The sequence below is a fragment of the Labeo rohita genome, chromosome 16 (genome assembly GCF_022985175.1).
Source record: "Labeo rohita strain BAU-BD-2019 chromosome 16, IGBB_LRoh.1.0, whole genome shotgun sequence".
In the NCBI taxonomy this organism is placed as follows: domain Eukaryota; kingdom Metazoa; phylum Chordata; class Actinopteri; order Cypriniformes; family Cyprinidae; genus Labeo; species Labeo rohita.
In genome coordinates this window covers 27,522,078-27,544,069 of record NC_066884.1, presented here as the reverse complement: position 1 = coordinate 27,544,069, position 21,992 = coordinate 27,522,078, and the positions used below count along the sequence as shown (strand labels likewise).

At 35.2% G+C, this 21,992-nt stretch overlaps 2 protein-coding genes across 6 annotated transcripts in view; both read left to right on the top strand.

The window, feature by feature from the left end:
- Positions 1 to 332: 332 nt before the first annotated feature.
- On the top strand, positions 333 to 14,464 carry casp2 (caspase 2, apoptosis-related cysteine peptidase). 2 transcript variants are annotated; one of them, XM_051132054.1, is made up of 11 exons: positions 333 to 833; positions 2,141 to 2,302; positions 2,571 to 2,720; positions 3,439 to 3,514; positions 5,244 to 5,335; positions 5,448 to 5,627; positions 5,699 to 5,827; positions 7,913 to 8,003; positions 8,958 to 9,146; positions 9,269 to 9,378; positions 12,558 to 14,464. In XM_051132054.1, exons 2-11 carry the CDS (start codon positions 2,150 to 2,152, stop codon positions 12,690 to 12,692), a joined length of 1,305 nt encoding a protein of 434 aa, XP_050988011.1. In that variant the 5' UTR covers positions 333 to 833; positions 2,141 to 2,149; the 3' UTR covers positions 12,693 to 14,464. The 2 variants fall into 2 exon arrangements, with proteins under 2 accessions (XP_050988011.1, XP_050988010.1); XM_051132053.1 differs by having other exon boundaries at positions 8,958 to 9,152.
- A 1,911-nt stretch (positions 14,465 to 16,375) lies between these two features.
- The window catches only part of clcn1b (chloride channel, voltage-sensitive 1b), a 45,688-nt gene continuing 40,071 nt past the window's right edge, over positions 16,376 to 21,992 (top strand). For 2 of the 4 annotated variants that reach the window (XM_051131770.1, XM_051131771.1), the window contains exons 1-2: positions 16,376 to 16,516; positions 16,658 to 16,738. In XM_051131770.1, coding sequence (XP_050987727.1) covers positions 16,514 to 16,516; positions 16,658 to 16,738 — 84 coding nt within the window. In that variant the 5' untranslated portion in view covers positions 16,376 to 16,513. Of the gene's footprint in view, positions 16,517 to 16,657; positions 16,739 to 19,791; positions 19,885 to 20,119; positions 20,174 to 21,992 lie in introns of those variants that run through there. The other 2 variants (XM_051131773.1, XM_051131774.1) reach the window with 2 other exon arrangements.

Below are 21,992 nucleotides of genomic sequence, written 5' to 3'. Positions count from 1 at the left end.
AATCTAATGTGTGTGTGTTTTGTTTATTAAAAATGTCTTCTGGCTCATCTAAATCATCTAACAGTCTTCAGTTGAGCTCTGCCTCCCTCTTTCCCCTCCAGAATATTAACAGAAATGATCTTGTGCTGATATTTAATGATAATTTTAAATCATCGAACCACTAAATGAACTGTTTCTAACAATGATGTCTGTTACTGTTCGGTATTACACAAGTTTCACATTTCAAATAAGTGGATAAAACATAGACACCCGCCCTTTCGTGGGCGGTCAGGGCTGCGATAGGCTGCTCCTCACGTCAATCATTTTCATACATAATGCCTATTGGCTGCCGAGCTCCATCATCACCCGCGGAAGTTTGTACAGAGGGAATCACAGTACTGTCAGTTATTTTAAAAAGATACATTTCTCGGCACAAATCCTGTTGGTCCGCGTGTTGACTCGAAAACGAAGACGAAAAAGAAAATGAATTTTAAAAGGATCAATTTTGCGTCGACAACAACAATGCTCGCATGAAGCGCTAGCACCTGACAGCTAATAGTATTGTGCAGCTCGTTGTTAATGCAGTTTATTTTTATCGGTCGCTTGATAAACAGCATAGAAAAGGATAAAAAAACGATTTGAGCTGGAGTTTAGCAGCTGGCCTGCTTTTAGGCTACAGTTGGTGTCAGTAGTGTTTTATACTGACAGCTGTGTTTATTTTTGTTTTGATTAGCATGCTAAGCTAGTCTGCAGCGCGAGCTGGCTTTCATCATTTTGGACATCAAATCCACAGCAACCTTCATACATCATCATCATAGTCTCATCTTCACACAACAAGGACTGAAACACAACAGGTAAAGTGAACCTTGTTGGCTTTATAACTTGTTGACACTTAACAGGACACTGTGTGGAGGCATGCAGATCACTTGACCCTCCTTACCTGTCTTTGTTAGTGTGATTATGGTAAAAGTTTTGATTTCATGGGCGTAGACTATAAGGTCGTTTTCAAAATAATACGAAAACCGTAATGCATTCTATTTCATAAACTAATATATATATATGTGTGTGTGTACATATGTATAAGTTTCTATGTACACTACCAGTCAAAAGTTTTTGAACAGTAAGATTTTTAATGTTTTCTAAAGAAGTATCTTCTGTTCTCCAAGCCTGCGATTGTTTGATCAAAAGTACAGCAAAAACAGTAATATTTTGAAATAATTTACTATTTAAAATAACTGTTTTCTATTTGAATATATTTTAAAATGTAACTTATTCCTGTGATTTCAAAGCAGAATTTTTAGCATCATTACTCCAGTCACATGATCCTTCAGAAATTATTTTAGTATGCTGATTTACATTTATGAGGTTGAAAACAGCTGAGTAGATTTTTTTCAGGTTTCTTTGATGAATAGAAAGTTCAGAAGTACAGCATTTATTCCAAATAAAAATCTTTTGTAAAACATTTTGATAAATGACTTTACCATCACTTTTCAATTTAAAGCATCCTCACTAAATAAAAGTATCCATTTGAATGGTATGATGTTACTGATCTTTTAATATTTCTGTTGATTAAAGAATCCTGAAATAAACTGTTTTAAATATTGATAATAATAATAATAATTAAAAAATGTTTCTTAAACAGCAAATCAGCATATTAGAATGATTTCTGAAGGATCATGTGACACTGAAGACTGGAGTAATCATGCTGAAAATGTATTTATATATATATATATATATATATATATATATATATATATATATATATACATATAATATGCAAGTAGAAAGCAGTTACTTTAAATAGTAAAAATATTTTAAGATTTCTTTGGATCAAATAAATGCAGGCTTGGTGAGCAGAAGACACTTTTAAAATCTAAAAAAATATTTAAAATCTAAAAAACCTTTACGAAACGATACAAAATACTTTACTGGTAGTGTAATTATTATATAATAGTAAATTATAATTTCGTTTGCCACTTATAATTTTTTTAAGTTATTTTATTAAATTCTATACATTTTTCCTGTGTATGTATGTCGTTTAAAATTTTAATAATAGTTGTAGTTATTTTGGCTGTTATCGTTTTTGATTGATAACGGTTTGTTACAATTGTTGTGTTTTATAGCTGATATGTCTGTCATTTCTTTCCCTTTTAAAACTCAGAGGTTCATCATGCTGGGAGATTGTGGAATGAAAGAATGGGAGAGACTAGCGCTCAGGAAGAACTCTGTCACAATTATGCAGGACTTAGTGGTGGATGATCTGCTGATCCAGCATCTCCAACAAGATGGAATCCTTACTGAAAACATGGCAGAAACCATTATGGTATGTGTGTTAGCTAACCATTAATTATATACTAGATCTAGACGAAGTCTACATGTAATCTATGTCCAAAAAACACATTTTAAGTAGAAAATGTTGTTTAACTGAAATTTCAAATGGAATGTATATTGAATGCCCTTTTTCAGATTATTGACAGAATAAAAATTAATTTTGTTCTTTAAATTAAAAAATACAGTCATAATAAGTGTGTGAAGCCTCGTAAATATTGCTTTGGTTGTTTTTAACCATGGGAAAATTTGAATACTTTCAGGCTAAACCAACATCCCAGGGCAAGAGTCGTCAGTTGTTGCTTCTTTTGCCTAAACGTGGCCCTCGAGCTTTTAGCAGTTTCTGTGCTGCTCTTATGGCGACAGAGCAACAGCACCTCAGCAGGCTGCTCATGGACTTCACAGAGAAAGACGTGAGTTGGTGCCTTCACTAAGAATCACACCCAGTTAGACTGACTTGACAGGTTTCTGTAAGAACATAATGCTCGCAGTGATCATGCAGTGAGGGACCGGAAAAGTCTTAAGCAATGACAGCACAGCTGATGACAACGAGGGAGGTAGTGTTAACAGATGTGCAGTATACATTGAAAAAAATGAATCGTTATTTTTAATCATTGTCTCATGAAGCAGTTTACTTGATGTACTGCACTTAATGGAAGGAGAATAAAGTGTATTTGTTTTTTTTTACACTTAAAGTCTTATATTGTTTTCCTAAATACTATATACTATCAACTATATTAAGAATTTTCTCATGCAAAATACAACATTTTCTCCAGACACTAAGTGGCAGGAAGAGTTGTGGGATCAGTCTTATGACCATAGAGACGTATAGAAGTCACGCCAACCACTGAAGTCAAAGCTGGGTCAGTGGAATAAAAGAGAGGGGGAGAGAGAGTAGGACTAAAGGGGAAGTTACAATGCAGCGACGTCAATATAATGCACTAGTTTACCACACCCAAACTGCACTAATTCTTTCAAAAAACAAAGCAAAACAAAAAACTTAAAGACAAGTTAAACTCTCCTTTCCTTTGGAATAGTGGGTAATGAACTGACTGTAACTGTCAGTGTGGTGTATATTCTCACATAAAGTTGTAGAAGAGTGATTTTTGTGTTGTTTTTTTATCTGTACAGAAAAGCTTTTCAGAGCCTTCGCTGTCTCTTCCAACTCAGGAATGTGTTATACCTGCGAAAAGAGCCCGGACTCATGGTGAGTGCTTCAAAAAATAAACTAGTCATAGTTTTAGTTAGTAATAACAGCACTATGTAACTTTGTTATAACATTTTAGTGCTTTTGGCCAGTCAAATTGAAGTACAATACATACAGGGCTCCACAGTGTGACCATTTGAGTGAAAACTACTGTGTGCGAATATGAAAAAATATTTAGGCGCACCAGTGCAACTGACCCGATCAGCATATTTGTGTTTGCGCTGAGGGGAGCTTCAAAAGTTTCTACGTGTTTTTGCAACATTGAGTAAGGTATCACGGACATATTTCACAAATCTTTTCATAAAGTGTAAAAAGTGTAAATAAAAGATTCATTGTGCAGTGTAGAGAGCTTTATTGATTATAGTGGAACTTTGTGAGATCGCAATGAACTAAGATGAGTCACAGCTTTTAATGATTATTGACGGAGTTTGTAAATGTGATATTGATTTAATACAACAGTTCAATAAACAAAAAGTTACTATTAAAGAAGTTCACTTCCAAAACAAAGATTCACATATAATGTACTCACCCCCTTATCATCCAAGATGTTCTTGTCTTTCTTTAGTTGTAAAGAAATTGTTTTTTGAGGAAAACATTTCAGCATTTTTCTCCATATATTGAACTGATATGGTGCCCCGATTTTAAACTTCCAAAATGCAGTTTAAATGCAGCTTCAATCAATCCCAAATGCAGTTGTAAACAATCCCAGCGGAGGAAGATGGGTCTTATCTAGTGAAACGATTGGTTATTTTCATTAAAAAAAAAATACAATTTAAATATTTTTAAACTCAAATTATATGTGAATCTTTGTTTTGGAAGTGGACTTCTCCTTTAAGTGACTTACATTGTCTGACTATAACACTATTGCCTGATTTTGCTTTATTTTGTTGTCAAAAATAGTTTGAAACAAGTCACAACTGAGCCACTGCACAACATTCAAACACAGCAGTGTTTTGTTAATGAACGTACGTTTTTAAATGAATCTAGTGAGTCAATGGTTCAATTTCCCATTTTGTAAAGACAGTCACTTGCTTTATTCCTGAATGAATCAGCCGTTGGAATGAATCACATGAATGAATGATTCAGTAATTAAATCTGTGACTTGCCGCCACCTACTGGCAGTTTTAGTTTCATTTTTATAGTATCTTTTTTGTTATTTAAATCATTTAATATTTCTATATTCAAAATTGTAAATTTAAAACATTAATCTCAACATGAATTTATGAATTTGATTGGACTCATAGCTCATTAAACATATGAAAATCCACCTACAAGCCACTTTTGTGTTCTTCTGTGCCACCTCTGTAGTACAAATTAATTTTGTTAATACTGATTTCATTTGATTGGTAACTTATTTTTATTCTACTTGTTCTTATTCTGTTGTTTTAATTAGAAATTTAAAAAAACTTTGAAAATATATGTTTTAAAAAAATTGACATAAAAGATAATAGACATACTTTTAATAAAGTTGCTTGCTACCCACAAAAACAAAATTCCCATGTAAATCACTTTGAGTCAGATATCACCTCGTAATGTGAAAGGCTAATTTTTAAATATATATGTTTTTTTATCATTGATTAGAAGGTGCTCCTTAAATTTTGACTGTTCTCCTAAATTTTTTAAGTTAGAAGCACAAGTGCTCCTAAAAAGAAAAGTGTAGAGCCCTGAAATAAAGAAAAATTGTTATGTGAGATGAGCCTAATATTTAATTTTTGTGTGTGTGTTTTAGAGTCCATGGAAATGTGTTTGGATGCTGACTCTCCTGTGACCACAGCTGTTCTTCCCTGCACACCGGAGTTTTACCAGTCCCATAGATCACAGGTACAAGGACACAAACTCTACTCCATTGCACACTCACACCCACTCATTTTATTTGCATATATTTTACGCTGTGTTAGCACAGTGTGTAACTTCTATGCAAATGTCTTTAAAGGCTTACCCGATGCGCTCCTGCCCGCGAGGACTGGCCCTGGTACTAAGTAATGTGAGGTTTGACTCAGCTAACACTGATTTAGACGTCCGGAGGGGGGGGGAGGTGGATGAGGAGACGCTGAGGAGACTTTTTATGGAGCTGGATTTCACAGTCAGCCTGCACAAAGACCTAACGGCAGAGGTGAGTTAGACACGCTGCTGAGTCAAACTGCTTTGCAAAGCTATTTATTAAGTTTTTGATTTGTTTTTCAGGCAATGCGCAGGTGCCTAGAAGAGTTTGCCCAGCGACAGGAGCATGCAGAGTATGACTGTACTGTTGTGTGTTTACTGTCACATGGAGTTGAGGGATCTGTCTACGGCACTGATGGACAGCTGCTGGAGGTGTGTTTGATTTTAATTGCTAATTCTTAGCGATGCACTCAAATTTTTGTACCTGAGAATATTGGGAAGGCCAAAATCATTTGCCAAAACGCTTGCATTTAATTGCCGTTTTACGGATGTTGCATGTTCATGTATTTTGTGTACACAATGTGCATGAACTACAGCAGGTAAAAAGGTCAGTTACTAGTGTTAAAATAACAATATTGATCCCCCCCTTTTTTTTAAATCAATACTAATGTGAATTCTTAAATCTCTAGATTAAGCTTTTAGTCTATGCTGTTTTCTTTTGATGCATGAACTTCACTAAACGTAATTTCTAGCTCACCTACCATCCGATAATCACAATATGTTTTGCACTTTGTTACTTCTAATATGAAACAGTCTCATATTTTAAATTATTATTGAAATTCATTTAATTTCAATTCAGTTCAGTTAGATCATGAAATACAAACAAATGTGGTTTTGACTCTCTAATGTAGTGTGATTGATGGTTGTAACCCATCATCTTTTACTATTTATAACATTTACTATTAGTCATAGCACAAAATAAACAAGAATAAACATCACACTGTATGTTAAAAGAAACAGTCCAACTTATTGAAATGTATCATATAGTATCATGTATCTCATAATTGCTCAGTCCGTGTTCCGCACGTTGAAGGGCGTCAAATAGCCTATAAACAATATTTCACGAAGTGTTACATTTACTTAGTAAAACATTTGATGTCCATAAATTGGATATAACTCTAGAGAAGAGCATTTTGTGAAAAATATGTAATATGTTACATAGTAGGGCTGTCAACGATTAATCGCGATTAATCGCATACAAAATAAAAGTTTAAGTTTGCCTAATATATGTGTGTATACTGTGTGCAATTATTATGTATATATAAATACACACAAATTAATGTGTATATATATATGAGAAATATGTTATTAATATACGAAATGATTTTATTTATATATTATATAAATTATATAAAAATTATAATAAATACATATGCTTGTAAATATTTCTTAAATATATACATGAATGTGTTTGTATTTATATATACATAATAATTATACACATTATACACACATATATTAGGCAAACTTAAACTTTTATTTTGTATGCGATTAATCGCGATTAATCGTTGACAGCCCTATTACATAGTTATTGTGTTTTTATTTAACCTCTTTTTTGTTTTAATAAATCTGTAAGGAAAAGTTTTCGTTACAGACACCATTTAAATGTTTATATTTCAATGGCAAATTGGAGTAGAAACCTTACTCTGTTATTAACAGACATAAAAAATGTTATGTGCAGTTTAAATGTGTGTGCAACTTAATTTTTCAGCAAAATTGATTAATTAAGTAAGGGATAATCAACGGTTTGCTGTGCATTAAAGGATTTTAAATGCAGGACGCGGGGGCAAAGAACTGCCCGAAGTGAAGCAGAAGTGCAAAATCCTTTAATGCACGGCAAGCTGTTGATTATCCTGCTTATACCATGGTCAATTGCCAAGTTCTAGAAAAGTTAAAACTAGTATTGTTCTTTGCAGTGCAATACTTGACCGAATGTGTATTTCGCCAGGTCCGTTTTCGTTAACTCTTGCATTCCGCCTGCTTCAAATCAGACAAAGATGAAATAGTGCTGTAAGGTCACATTTATTTGAATTAATTATAGCATTTATTTCAGACAATTATTGAGCGAGAGAGAGAAAGGGAGAGATGACGGTTGTGTGTGCATACGTCTCTCCCTACAACTAATTAATTTAAAAATTAGATAAGATTTTTACCACCTTATTGCTGAGGAATATAATGTAGCGATCTTAATAAAAATCGTGGGGAAGTGGTGACAAGTTTATGTATTTTCGCAGCACAATGTGATCTCCGACCTCCCTCTCTCTCTCTCTCTCTCTCTCTCTCTCTCTCTCTTTCTCTCTCTCTTTATAACTTGCAATTGAGTTTGTATCTCACAATTCTTTGGAAAAAAAGTCAGTATTGCGAGATACAAACTCACATTTGCGAGAAGAAATTTAGAATTGCAAGTTTTTATCTCTTTATATATCAGTGTTTCAAGTGTCTCTCTCTGTCTCTCAGTTGGACTGGGTGTTTGAGGTTTTTGATAACGCCCGCTGCCCTCTGCTCCAGAATAAGCCAAAGATGTTCTTTATTCAAGCTTGTCGAGGAGGTGAGTTACTGGTGATTAAAATAGTCATTTTTTTTCTTATATATTTTGAAACATACACTACCGGTCAAACATGTGACTGCCTATTAAAATGAATGTTTTTGTTAATTAAAATAAAGCAGAAATAAATAGTACAATAGAAAGTGTAAATATTAGGTGGAAAAAGTTATACTTAACATTCCTCTTAAGATTTTTAGCTTGATAACTAACTGAAGTAAAGTAAGTTTAAGTTGATGTGATGAAATTACTTAAATTAGAACTGAAATTTTAAAAAGTTTAAGGTAAGTAAAGTAACAGTTATAAAATGCCAAAAGCACATAACAAAATTACTAAAACCTAAACTAAAATTAAAACGAAACTGACTGACTTTCTCCTTTCCTCCTCATTTCTCCTTTTTTTAAAAAAAAAAAAAAAATAAAATAAAATAATAATAATAATAATTTAATTGAAAGACTCCAGAGTTAGAAATTAGTTTTGTATACAAATAGAAACTGGTCCAATATACGAATATCTTTCCAAACTTTTCTTTTGTTTGTTAATAGTTTTGACTGGTAATGTATTTTATAAAATATTAAGTATGTATTTAGACACATTCATTGAATTCTTTGAAAGTGAAAAATGACAAATATCTGCCAATTAATTGATTGTTTCAGATGTTAATATGAGGTAAAGATGCACCATTGTGTGCCTCATGCCAAAATCGAATCTCTAAAGCATATTGTATGGAAATGTGCTTGTTTTGATTTACTGAAGAATGTGTTTTATTTAGCTCAAGCGTTTAAATAAGTTTTTAATAGTCTTTTTTTTTTTTTTTTTAAAAAAAAAGGGTTTTAAAGCTTTTTTTATACCATTATTGTATTTTAAATTGACAATGAAATATAAAATAGCCGCAGAAGCTAGCATAATGTTAAATCACTAACAAACAAGCAAACAAACAAACATTTCATTCTGTTTCAGAGGAGATGGACAACGGCGTGGACCAGTTGGATGGTCAGGAACGGACTCAATCTCCAGGCTGTGAACAGAGGGATGCTGGCAGAGAGGGGGAGAGAGACGACAAAGAGAGAGAGGAGAAAGACAGGGAGAGACTAAGGGTCAAACTCCCTCAGAGATCCGACATGATTTGCGGCTTTGCCACCCTCAAAGGTTTCAGTGTGTACACGTTGTTGTATCTTCATCTGATTCTCTTACCATTCTCTATCATGTCATATGTCAAAGGCCGTGCAGATTGCTGATGTACTGTGGTTTGTGCTTGTTTTGTGTCTCAGGCACTGCTGCAATGAGAAACACCAAAAAAGGGTCCTGGTTCATTCAGGAACTGAACAGCTCTATCAGACAGAGAGCCAACGACACACACATGGCAGACATACTTGTGCAGGTAAAACATTTAAGTCAACTGTCTTTTTTCGAATACACTGATTTATGGCCATTATGGTTTACAAACAATGTTAGCATTTTATTTTTTGCACCTGACACATTGATATTTAATTCAGTTGATATCCGTCGGATATTAGTAAATAATAGAAAAATTATTTTTTTTGACATTACAGTACATTACAGTTTATAAAATCTAAAACTGTGAATTTTGTTAAAGGAGAAGTCCACTTTCAAAACAAAAATGTACACATAATGTACTTACCCCCTTGTCATCCAAGATGTTCATGTCTTTCTTTCTTCAGTCATGAAGAAATTGTTTTTTGAGGAAAATATTTCAGCATTTTTCTCCATATAGTGGACTTCCGGAGTTTGAACTTCCAAAATGCAGTTTAAATGCGGCTTTAAACGATCCCAAATGCGTAAATGTAAATGTAAATGATACTAGCTGAGGAAGAAGGGTCTTATCTAGCAAAATGATCACTTCTTTTCATAAAAATAATACGATTTATATACTTTTTAATGTCAAACGCTAGTCTTGTCTTGCTCTGCCTGAACTTTGTCCCATTTCATGTTTAGGGCTGTCACAATTATGAAATTTGGCTGACGATTAATTGTCTAAGAAATAATTATGTCAATTAATTGTCTGGTTTAGGGCATTGATGATTATGATGATTATGGAAATTAATTTTCTGTTTTATGGCTTTGATATACTTTTTTTTTTTTATGCATTTTGTTCAATCAATTGTTAAAAAGGATTGTGATTAGGGATAAAATAACATAAGTTTCTGAAAACCAGAGTTATCTTTAGAAACCCATTCATATAAACCCCCACACCAATATTTAGATTTTTCTGTGTGAATTTGCTGTGCCCGTACAGTATTTTTTGTTATTGCGTCTATTCTGCCCTCTCTGCGACCGTTCTGGCTACATACACACAGCAGCTACAACGCTTCGGTTGTCAGTTCACCTTTTACTCATTAATAGCATTCTGTTCACACATAATTGAGTAAAATACGTGAGTGAGAACCGCATTCGACACCGCATTACCTTCCAAAAAATACAGGTAATAACCGCCTTTACAGAAATGCTATGCAGTGAAAAGCCCTGCATTTAGACATCCATCAATTATGGTGATGAGAAAAATTGCAGCGCTGGTGAAAACAACACGAGACTTCACTTTCGCTTTCACTTTCAAAACTCTGTCGGCGTTAAGTGTCTCAGCCAGCAGCAGTGCCTTCAGCACAGCTGGAAGAGGCCACGTTCGTTACTTTTGCCACCGGCAAAAGTAATAACAAATGAATGTGTCGGGGGGAAATAGTAAGGAGATATTTGAATTATTTATTATTAAACTAGTAGGGGTGTGACGAGACACTTATCCCGTGAGACGAGACGAGACATGAGACTGGGTTCACGAGAACGAGATGAGTTTTTTAAACTTTTCTTAAGAAATCCTCAATGATGAAATATGTAGCGAAAATAGTCTTTTATTCAACTGAAAAAGACAAAATGCAAACAAATGTAGGTGCATTTTGAACTTTATTAAATTAACTTAACAAAATAATAATAATAAAAAAAAAAACGTTCAGTGAAGGAGTCAGTGTCTCACTTCATTAAGATTTGTTTGACTATTGAAATCTCCTGAACGAGTGATTCAGTGACATACTTTTTTAAAACGGGCAGTTGTCGGCACCTCCTGGCAGAAGAGGATAAGCGTTACAATACATACAAATTGCTACTGTTCACAATAAGTGTTTATACCCAAACTATAAACTTTTATCCCAGTACTTCTATTATTTAAATGTCTGTAACACAGAAGTAATGATTATAATGTGGTTGAAAAGACTGATAGTGTTGCTTTTTCTGCATTCATATTTACCCCGACCCTTTGATTCATTAACATGGGTAGCAACAAAACGTGCTATTCGCGCTCCACTGACACTCGCTATGTGAAACACTCCTAATAGACATAGCTAAATCATTGTCATTCAGGAATAAGATCACGTGGGAGTTCTCAATAACTCTATATTTTAAGGATTAATCGTGCAGGTGTAATGTAAACACTGCAAAGTGTTTTGCGAGGAAATTGTCATGAGATCTCGCGAGAACCGACCGGTTCTACGTATCTCGTGAGATCTCGTGCCACAAGATCTCGTCACATCCCCATAAACAAGTGTATTCTGAGTCAGTGTCGCAAAGATCCTGATTCGCAGTCTCCTCTTTGGATGCGCCTTTAGAAAGAAATGCATCTTTGTGGATTACGTAATGAAAGAGTTGTTGTTGTTTTCGACTTGTTTTATTTCGTTAGGCAATAATTTACGGCTATCTATTTATATATAGTACATACATTCCTCACAGACATGATAAATATATTCGCTGAGTTTCGGTTCATTTTTTAAAGTGCTCCTGTTCAAGAATGAGATTGCAGAAAGCTTTATTTTATCAGATCAGACTGTTATTTAATAATCGCGACAGGACTACTCATGTTCTCCCTTTTTTTATTAGCAGCTGCAATTTGCATATTTTTGCTCATTTTGGCCATCTGAAAAACACTGAGGTATTTGAGTTTCATATTCTCCAATATTATACTACATGAGCCACAAAAGCCTGAAGTATTAAAAATGGTACTCCAGGGCTCAATGCTAAGGATTTTTTTCTAGAAGTCCTTTCAATGGCTAAAAAAACAGTATAAAATATCAATCAGATTACAGAAGGCATGTAGGAGGGTATGTGTAACCGTGTTTTCAGCAAGGTTTTAACACGTTGATAGTTTAGAGGCCTAAAATATCATTGTTTCTAATATAATAAAAATAATTTTCATATAAAATATGATAAAGTAAGCTTTATCAACCTTATTTTTACTGTAAGAGTGTGAACGGTCATTTGTAAGTTTTATGGGTCTGGCTTCAGGTCTCATACCCGTTCAGCTATTTTTAGCTGTACAAAACAGTTCGTTTTGTGGCTTGATATTGCAAATTGGTGTGTCTTACTATCTTATTTTAATGTTTTATCTTAATTATGAACACACTGGTTTGTAGTGCAGTTTTACAATTTACTGCACGTTGTTATTCTTCTTATTTCCCTATAGCGGATAATGAAACAGAAGTCTCGCCCATAAGCTTACTTCCTTCTTAAGAATAAGTTGATTAAAATGTATTTTGCTCTCTCTGCTGTTCTCTGTAGGTGAATGGTCGAATTAAAAGCAGAGAGGGATACGCACCTGGTTCAGCCCATCATCGCTGTAAAGAGATGTCAGAGTTTACCAGTTCCCTCTGTAAAGACCTCTACCTCTTCCCTAAGTACTACCCCAACAACTAGACACACGCGCACACTCCCCAGGCACGAAGCACACGCAGAACACACTGCCCTCAGAACTGATGCAGTAGCGGGAGCTCAGCGCACGTGTGTACATCCATCACCTGCTGTGCGCTCGGCACACAACGCACGGAGTCATGTAAATCTACTTACACCCATTCCATGTGTCATCTGTTTCACATTCCTCTGCACAATGACAGGCTGATTTGGATGCATGTGTGCATTATTTACAATGGATTTGCCATGATAGATCAGTTTTTAGATCAGAGGGTTTTTTTTGCCTTTTTTGCGGTTATTTTAACCAATGAAATTGCTAAGGAAAGAGTAAAGACGTCATTTGTGAGTATATGTGAAAAAATCCAGTTTTATAGGGAGAGATTTGTGTTAAAAATAAGCCGGAAAATTAAATATATTTTTTTATATTCCAATTTTTTTTTTAATTCAACAGCTGTACAAAAGTTGCCACAGAATTACCCTTTTTTAACCAAAGCCAACATTTTATTAGTGTTTTGTTTTATCAGATTTATTTTTGTTATTTGTTTTCAATTTTCTTTGTATAGTTTTTTTTCCTCAGTAATTCATGTTTTGTAATTGTGGAGCCTTTTTATAGCCAAACCGTAAACTTGTTGGTACATTCAGAGCAGCTTATTGACATACCCTCTGGATCTGTCACACATACATGGTTGTATGCATAGAAGTGCATACTAACATTGTGCCAGTACCATACAAAACTCCTCCGTACAATTTCACTCAATAGATTGGAGCAGAACAGATCTGCTCTTACTATCTCATAGGTTTCCTCAGTGCAGCTTTACATGCATTGTATCAACATCAGTACAACTGTTTTCTGTAAGTACTGTGGCATGACATCTGTTAATTTTCTCCAGTTATCCTGTATGCACCATGGCAGCTTTTTTGAACTCTGATAGGGCTTCCTGTCTCAGAGTTAAGGTTAAACTGTTTCGAATTTATGGTTGGTATATAATAGGTAACTAAGATGCATGTCACTAAATCATTCTGTGGATAATTGTCCAATTCCAAAACTTCCAGATTCCAGTTGCATTCCACATGGTGTTTCCGCTCGTTTTTCAAACAAAGTATTGTCAAAATGAAATGTATATATACTTCTAAAATGGTTTGTAATTATGCCTGTACATATGCGTATTTCTCTTAATCTTGCACGTTAGTTTTCACTTCAGACATTCTGTGTGCCAACGAATGCACATTATGGAGACTGAAATTAAGCTGTCTTAAAACAAAAAGCCTGCAGGTGGCAGTAAAGGGCTTTTGCACTTTATCAGCTCACCTTGTTGTCCTTTAGAGGTTCCAGGGTTTAGACACAGTCTTCCTGTTCTGCACACACAACATTATTCCTCCTGGGAATGTAGAGTGTAAATTTGAGTGTGCTGTTTTCCATCGGTGTATGTGTCTTCCTGATCTGGTAGGCATGACCTTTAGGTTAATGGTTACAACCTTTGATCTTTTGACACTGCCATGGCATCCCTCTCAAACCCTCTTTCACACTCACATTTCACACTCATCACCTTTAGCATAGGTTACCATGATTTTATTTTTACTGTTTTAGCAGGCAAAATGTTTGATGTAGATTTACACTGTTCATACTGGTGTTGCTTTCTAGCAACTGTTGCTTTCTTGGGTTTTATATAGGTATTTTAACTAATAAGCTTCTTTAAACTGGCAGAATAACGTGGGCATACACACTCACATTCAAAAGTTTAGGATCAGTAAGATTTTTTTTTTTTTTTTTTTTTTTTTTAATAAACAGGTCTCTTAGGCTCATCAAGGCTGCATTTTTTTGGTCAAAAATGTGGAAAAATACAGAAATATTTTGAAATATTATTGCAATTTAAGATAATTTTTTTTTCTATTTTAATATACTTTAAAATATTATTTATTCCTGTGATACGAAGCTGCATTTTCAGCATCATTACGCCAGTCTTCAGTGTCACATGATCCTTCAGAAATCACTCTGATATGCTTATTTATTAATATTATCAATGTTTGAAACTTTTGTTCTGCTTATATATATATGTTGTTCTGCTTATAAGCAGAACAACAGTTTCAAACATTGATATATATATATTGAATTTTCAGGATTCTTAAATGAATACAAATTTTAAAAGAACAGCATTTTTTCAAAATCGAAATCTTTTCTGACAGTAGAAGTCTGCTATCACTTTTTATTAATTTAACACACCCTTGCTGTATTAAAGTGTAATTTGTTTCAAAAAAAAGAAAGAATAAAATGTACTGACCCCAATTTTTTAAACTGTAGTTTATATTGTTACAAAAGATTTCTATTTTAAATGATTGCAGTTCTTTTTATTCATCAATGAATCCTGAAAAAATGTATCACAGATTCCAAAAAAATATTAAGCAGCACAGCTGTCAAAATGTATGGAAAAAAACCCCCCCAAAAAAAACCAAAAAAAAAAACAAACATATTTATTTAAAAAAAAAAGCATAGTAGAATGATTTTTGAAGGATCATGTGACACTGAAGACTGGAGTAATGATCCTAAAAATTCAGCTTTGCATCACAGGAATGAATACATTTTAAAATATATTCCCATAGAAAACAGTTATTTTACATTAAAATTATATTTCACAATATTACCTTTTTTTCTGGATTTTTGATCAAATAAATGCAGCCTTGAAACTTTAAAAAATATTAAAAATCTAACATTAACAATCTTACTAATTCCCAACTTTTGAACAGCAGTGTAAGTTCATTTTACACAAGCATTTAAATCCTGAGTATAATAAAGAGGGTCTGGTGCAGATTAATAATTTATAAAAGATTACTTTAATAATGAAAAAAGTGCCATGATAATTTAGAAGAAAATATTAAAGCATTTAAACAAATGACTGTCTGCTTGTCGAAATACTAGAAGCTATTTTCATCAGTCATAAGTTGTTTTAAATGAAAAACAAGTTAAAGTAAGAGACAGAGAATTTATATACTAGGAAAATGTATTAATTTTGGACCCACAGTTATACTGTGTTTGCAAGTGTTTCTTTAATGCTGCTGAGTGAAAACCAGCACATGTATCTTCTCCAAAACCAGCCTAACATGAAAAAGATGAGTTCATTTTTAACTCCTCTGACTGTATTTATAGATAATCAGTGTATTTCTCAGGCTGTGTTCACCTGCTTTTAAATGTGTGTTCAGAGTTGTAATGGTGAAAGCGTTGTGACACTGAACCATACAGGTTCTAGTTGTGGTAACAATGTTTAAAAGTTCCCCTATGAAGGTGTTAAAACCCACAATGGACTTATATACATATGATATAATCCAGTTTAGTTCCTTTCCTCCTGACTGTGCCAGATGAGTGCCTAGCAAACTTGATATGAAATGGTTTATTCACTGCCTTTGTCATCTGTACTAACCAGCTATGAATGGTGCTTAAAGAATCTATAGGGAAAGTGTCATTTTTGTATTTTTGTAATGCAAAAGCTGCCATGTAATAAAGAAATACTGTTCCAAAGACCCTTGTGTTGTGTGTTTCTTTCTACCTGGATAAATGCATCAGTTGCTGTGCATTTGAGTTTGAGTGTATTGTCTGGCGGGTTATAATAGCCACATTGGATGTTATGTTCTGTATTGCGTTGTTTAGTATTAGATGTCTCTCACTCCCTCTCCCTGTTTTTCAGAGTTGTCCTCGGCTTCCGTGGTGATGCATTTTTATCCGTGTGCTCGGGTTTCTCTGTCCTGCCGTGGCTGCAGGAACGGCCGTCATTGTACCGATCCCGTAACACCTACCCATCTGACCTGTTCATCTGAGCCTTCGCCGCAAGATCCAGATGGTATGTATATAAACGTGTGATAGATTACTTTAATCACTTTATTTATTTTTACACTTTTAGTTGTCCAAGACGTTCTTTATATATATCCTGACCAATCGATTGCCAGGCCCCTGTTGTGACCACATACACAATGTATTTCAGATCCACTTGAAGCCATGTTGGATCCTCTGTGAAGTTTTGCAAATCAGATCAGTGGATGCTTCACCCGGACCTCTCTCTAGGGTAATGCCTGTAAACATTTCGGACTCTAGAAGCTATGAGTTGGCCGGGAGTTTACATATTCATCAGGCCGTTAATCAGAGCAGCGGTTAAATCAGAGAAAGAGTGTGTTGTATTTTAAGACTGTGTGGGGTATCTGAGTTTCCTCGCTGCTGCATTGACGCCGTTGTATTGGGTCACGTTGCCCCCCCCAACCCCCTACCTCCCACCCCAGCTCCTTCCAAATTCAAATCGCATACTCACTCATCATGTTACAAGGGTGCCCCCGAGGGGGTGGTGTCCTGTCAAAAAACACCCAGGCTCGCCAGAAGGAACAAAAACAAGAAGAGGTGGAAGTAAAACGGAAATCCAGCTGGGAGGGGTTCGGCCCGCAGATAGATGGGGAGGCATGTTGCCGCTAGTAACGGCTGAGAGTGGGGATGTCGTTAATGTGAGATGAGGCGGCGATTAGCCGTGTGCCGCAGCTAAGAAAAGACAAGCAAATCTGGACCTGTATTATCTATTTAACACAAAACACAAGTACGCTCATTTGGGCTCATCTGTTACAGTCACTCTCTTTGCCAGCTCTCTGGTTGAGGCTTTGAGTTTTTACTCACTACAGTATACTTTTACAGTGATTTTTCTTGCCCTTTTCAAAAAAAAGTATATTATTTCCTATCACAACAGTGCTTATTTTAGGCTTTGGATTACACGTTTCATGTGGTTTCACTAACAAGGATTTACCATAGTTTCTTCTAAAATATCATAGATGCAAGTTATTGTTAACGTTGCAAAACTATAATTCTGTTAATATTTCTAGGTTTTCCAGTCCTTTTATTAGGTGAAAGCAATCTTAGAATTTGATTTGTAAAAATATTTGTGCATTATTTGTGCACTAATGCATTATTAAGATCAATCAAATCAGTTAATATTATTATTACAATTGTATTTCCATTAACTAACATTAACAAAGATGAATAAGTACTGTTACAAATATGTTGCTCATTGTTAAAGCATTCACAATTGGGACCTTATTGTGAAGTGTTTCCAATATTTTTTTTAATATTAATATTTCTGTGTTTTCTTTTTTGTTTTTTTTGTGGGCGGAGCTTATCTGGTGGCAGAAAATGTTAGTTTTCAAGTAGCGGTCTGTGGAAGCCATGGAATTAAAGAATACATTTGAGTTTATATTTAAAAATTCTGACTTTATTCTCTCAATTCTGAGATTATATCTCAATTCTGATGGCTCAGAATCATGAGTTTATATCCCAAACTTGAGGTTTTTTTTTTTTTTTTTTTTTTGGATTGTTTTTTTTTTTTTTTTCCACAGAATTGACAAACTTGGTATTGTTGAGTTAAATAGAATTATAAAATCCGAATTACGAGATATAAACTTAAAAAAGAAAAGAAAAGGTCAGAATTGTGAGATAGGTAAATGTGTGAATATGTAAGATGTTATAGGTTTAAATAGTATTTCATGCTGAAACTGTAATACAATATGTCTCCTATAATCTGTGTTAATGTGTAAATGTTAATATTATGTAGACAAATTGTTTAAATCAAATTTATGCTTTAAAAGTAGAGTAGTCATAGCCCGTTTTATCCATAGTCTGTCCATTTAAACATCTGCGTTTAGCTTAAAAAGTTCTGACGACAGTATTCTATGAAAATTATTTGCATTCCCATTCTGACATTCAAAGGCACAAAAATATTTTTTCCCCTTTTTTTCCCATGGATTTTATCCATTTACCTCCACTTGTTACCAGTGTTTTTCTGCCAACACAATTTTTCAAACTTTTTCAAAAATGTGCAATTAAGTGCATTTAAAGTTGTTGTTTTTTTTCCTCAAAGGTGTGATTTCTAGACCTGGAAAGGAAGAAAAATTAACCTAATTGAAATTCCTGCAAACTTAAGTTACAGAAAAGTCATGTACGTTTCCATATTATTATTTCTCCCAGCCTCTAAGGTTAACTTATTAAAAATGCTATCTATGTCGGCGCCGATAGCCTTGTGGGCCACGCACAAACATACAGAGCCTTTGCGCTATGGGCGTCCCGTGTTCGAATCCCGACTCGAGGACCTTTCCCGAAAGTAAGTACATCGTTAAAATAGCCCGTGTGACATCAGTGTTTTAACCTTAATTTTGTGCTTGTAAACGAGGCACAGCGCGTGTTCTACTTCAGAACGCAGCTCCTGCGTCAGCAGTACCACATGCATTTTTTTATGGGACTATTTCAATGATGTCCTTACTACAATTTTGGGCCTTGAAAGTGGTAGTTGCATTGCTGTCTATGCTTGGTCAGAAAGCTCTCGGATTTCATCAAAAATATCATAATTTGTGTTTTGTGTTTCAAAGAAGATCGGAGGTCTTAGGTTTAGAACGGCATGATGGTGAGTAATTAATCACAAAATTTTCATTTATGGGTGAATTTTAAGGTATACTTTTGCAAGTTTTTCATAGTCATAAAACACTTAAAACAAAAAAAGCAGTTCTAAAATAGAGATTTTAAAGCTTGGAATTCTTTTAATTATTCAAATATTAAAATTTAATGAAAATCTTTTAACTCTGGAGTATCCCATTGCTTTTTTTGAGTGCAATCTCTATAAAATGATTTAAAATCCTTATCTCGTACTTGAGGATGGAAAAAGTTCTGGAAACTCATAGCTCAAAATGATTGAGAAACCCTGACCTTTGTGTTACCAGCTTGCTAATATACCAAATTTGCCAGTACCAAGTATTGGACAGAAACTATGGATGCCATGGTAGTGTTTTGTGAAAATTGTGAATATCTGCATGTTTTGTGATGTGTTTGCATTCTCTGCACCTCCATAAGTGTTGTTGGCGCAGTGTATTACAGGTAGGCCAACACTTTGACAGTTTGTGGATGGTGTGTTCCAACGTATCTAATTGAAGAATCACATGTCTCAGCATTTTTCCCGCAAGTGTGTGTTGCGGGTACTGTAACATAAGAGTGAGACAGCGTGTGTATCTCGCTCTTTGAGCAGGGTGGTGTGTAACTGAATAAACGGGTAAGAGTCTGTGAGTGTATGTGTTTCATATGCTGTAACACAGGAGTGAGACTGTGTGTGTTTATTTTTGGCTCAGTGCGAGCGTGTCGATGGCTGCCGATGCGTCGCAAAGGAAAGCTCTGAGATACCAGCAAACCCTGGTCAGTCACTGTCTTTCTGTGCCTCTTTTTCTCTCCCGCTGTTTTGTTGTCTTGCACCGAGGCGTTTCGCTGTCTTGCTTTTGGTGGGTGGCTTGCTGAGGTTTGTCGTGGTCAGTCTGGTCTGTTCTAACCTAGAAACGTTTGTCTGCCCAAAATATGACTCTTTAAATAATGGGTCTCAAAGTCTTTCACTTCACTAGCCTCGGCTTTAATTGATTTTCCGTTCTATTCTTAGTGGTGGCGACACACATGGAGCTCACTGGGCTGTTCTAGCACAACTCATGAATAGGTATGAGAATTGTCGTAACCTGTGTCAACACCCTGCTGATTAAAGACAATCTGTCTCGTAAACTTACATTAGAGTCAATGCAATGGATTTGTGCTTGCTTCCTTATCAGATGCTCATTGGGAGAAAACCATGTTTGCGTGTTTTGCTTTCCACCTTCTAGGTTTTTTAAATGCTTGTCAGTCAGTTTACAATTACATCAGGCAGCTTCGCTTTGCAGCATTTTCTGTCCAAAATCTGTTTACCGGCTTCATTTGGAGTGCAAAGTGTTTCAGGTTTCTAAGTATTCTGTAAAACACCTCGAATGCCCTTGAGGATTATTTGCAATGTCGTAGACGTGCTGAACTAAGCAGATGTGTGGACCAAACCTCATGGTTTGTGCATATTCGTGCTAACCTACGCACTCCACCTCTGCTGCTATATGCTAGCAGAAACCTGAGCATGCAGGTTAAATATACGCCTAGCCCTGCTGCTCTCGATGGCCGCTATATGGAACGTATGGTCAGCTGGTCAGGTGCATTGAGCTGTTTGTTAAAGTTTGGTTCTGTTGGACAGCTTATTAGGAAGGCCCAAAGATTGCATTAAAGTAAAAGGAAATAGTTTGAACGCTAAAAGGTCAAGTGTCAAAAGAAAGCACGAGAGAATAGTCATAAATTTGGTGTGTGAGAAAGTGAGACGAGGGGGCGAAAGAGCGTCAATTCTTTAGCTGTCAGTTTTGCACTGTCACAAGTCATTAAGTTCCCACACACAAGCTCCCCTCAACCTTCCATTTCTCCACCTGTCTTCCTCTCTTCTCTCACTCGCGAGTTCCCACATCGATTTTCCTTTCCTGCCGCACAATATGGGAAGATCGCCAGGGCCGGGAGCTTTTTTTAACCTCTGTAAATTTTACGCATAAACGCATTACTGCCCCTGCCGTCCCCTTTCTGTCCGTCTCAAACACGCAGGAGATTCCAGTAGGGAAAAGTATACAGTCAGAAAAAAAAATTCTCATTCATAGGCTTTATGTGAATGTTTACCTCCTTGTAATCAGATTTAATACACTGTGTTGCTGCTGAAAGAGCTACTGTTTACTCAAGACATTATACAAGTGTGTGTGTGGTCAGAATTTGCCAACTTAAAGGGATAGTTCACCCAAAAATGAAAGTTTTGTCATTAATTACTCACCCTCATGTCATTCCAAGCCTGTAAGACCTTTGTTCATCTTTGGAACACAAATTAAGATGTTTTTGATGAAATCCGAAAGCTTTCTGACCCTGCATAGACAGCAACGCAACTACCACGTTCAAGACCAAGAAAGGTAGGGCATTGTTTACAATAGTGTGACATTAGTGGTTTAACCATCAATTTATGAAACTATGAGAATATTTTTGTGTACAAAGAAAACAACAGTAACAGCTTTCCTGTGTCTCATGTGCGTGTGGTGCTGCTGTTTACAAGCAGAGTAAGAAACACACTGTACATAAAACAGTCTTTGTAAACATGTCTGAAGATTTCGAGTGAGAGGATGACTTGCAGTTTTTTGCCCAGTTACTTATTTGAACCAGAATATACAGACGATGAACTAAGAGTAGGGCTGCCCTTGAGTAAAGACTTTTCTGGTTGACTAGTAATCATTCATTGTAAGAATTAGTCGACTATTAGTCGCACATTTATTAATAAACCATATAAATCATAATAATGAGCATTTAATTGCCTACACGGTCTAATAAGTGATCAAGCGCGTGCACAAAGAAAAGCTTACCACAGTGCACTGGCAGATATAATAATTCTGTGTCTGGAAAAACTGTAAGGAGACTGAATAAATGTTTTAATAATTTAT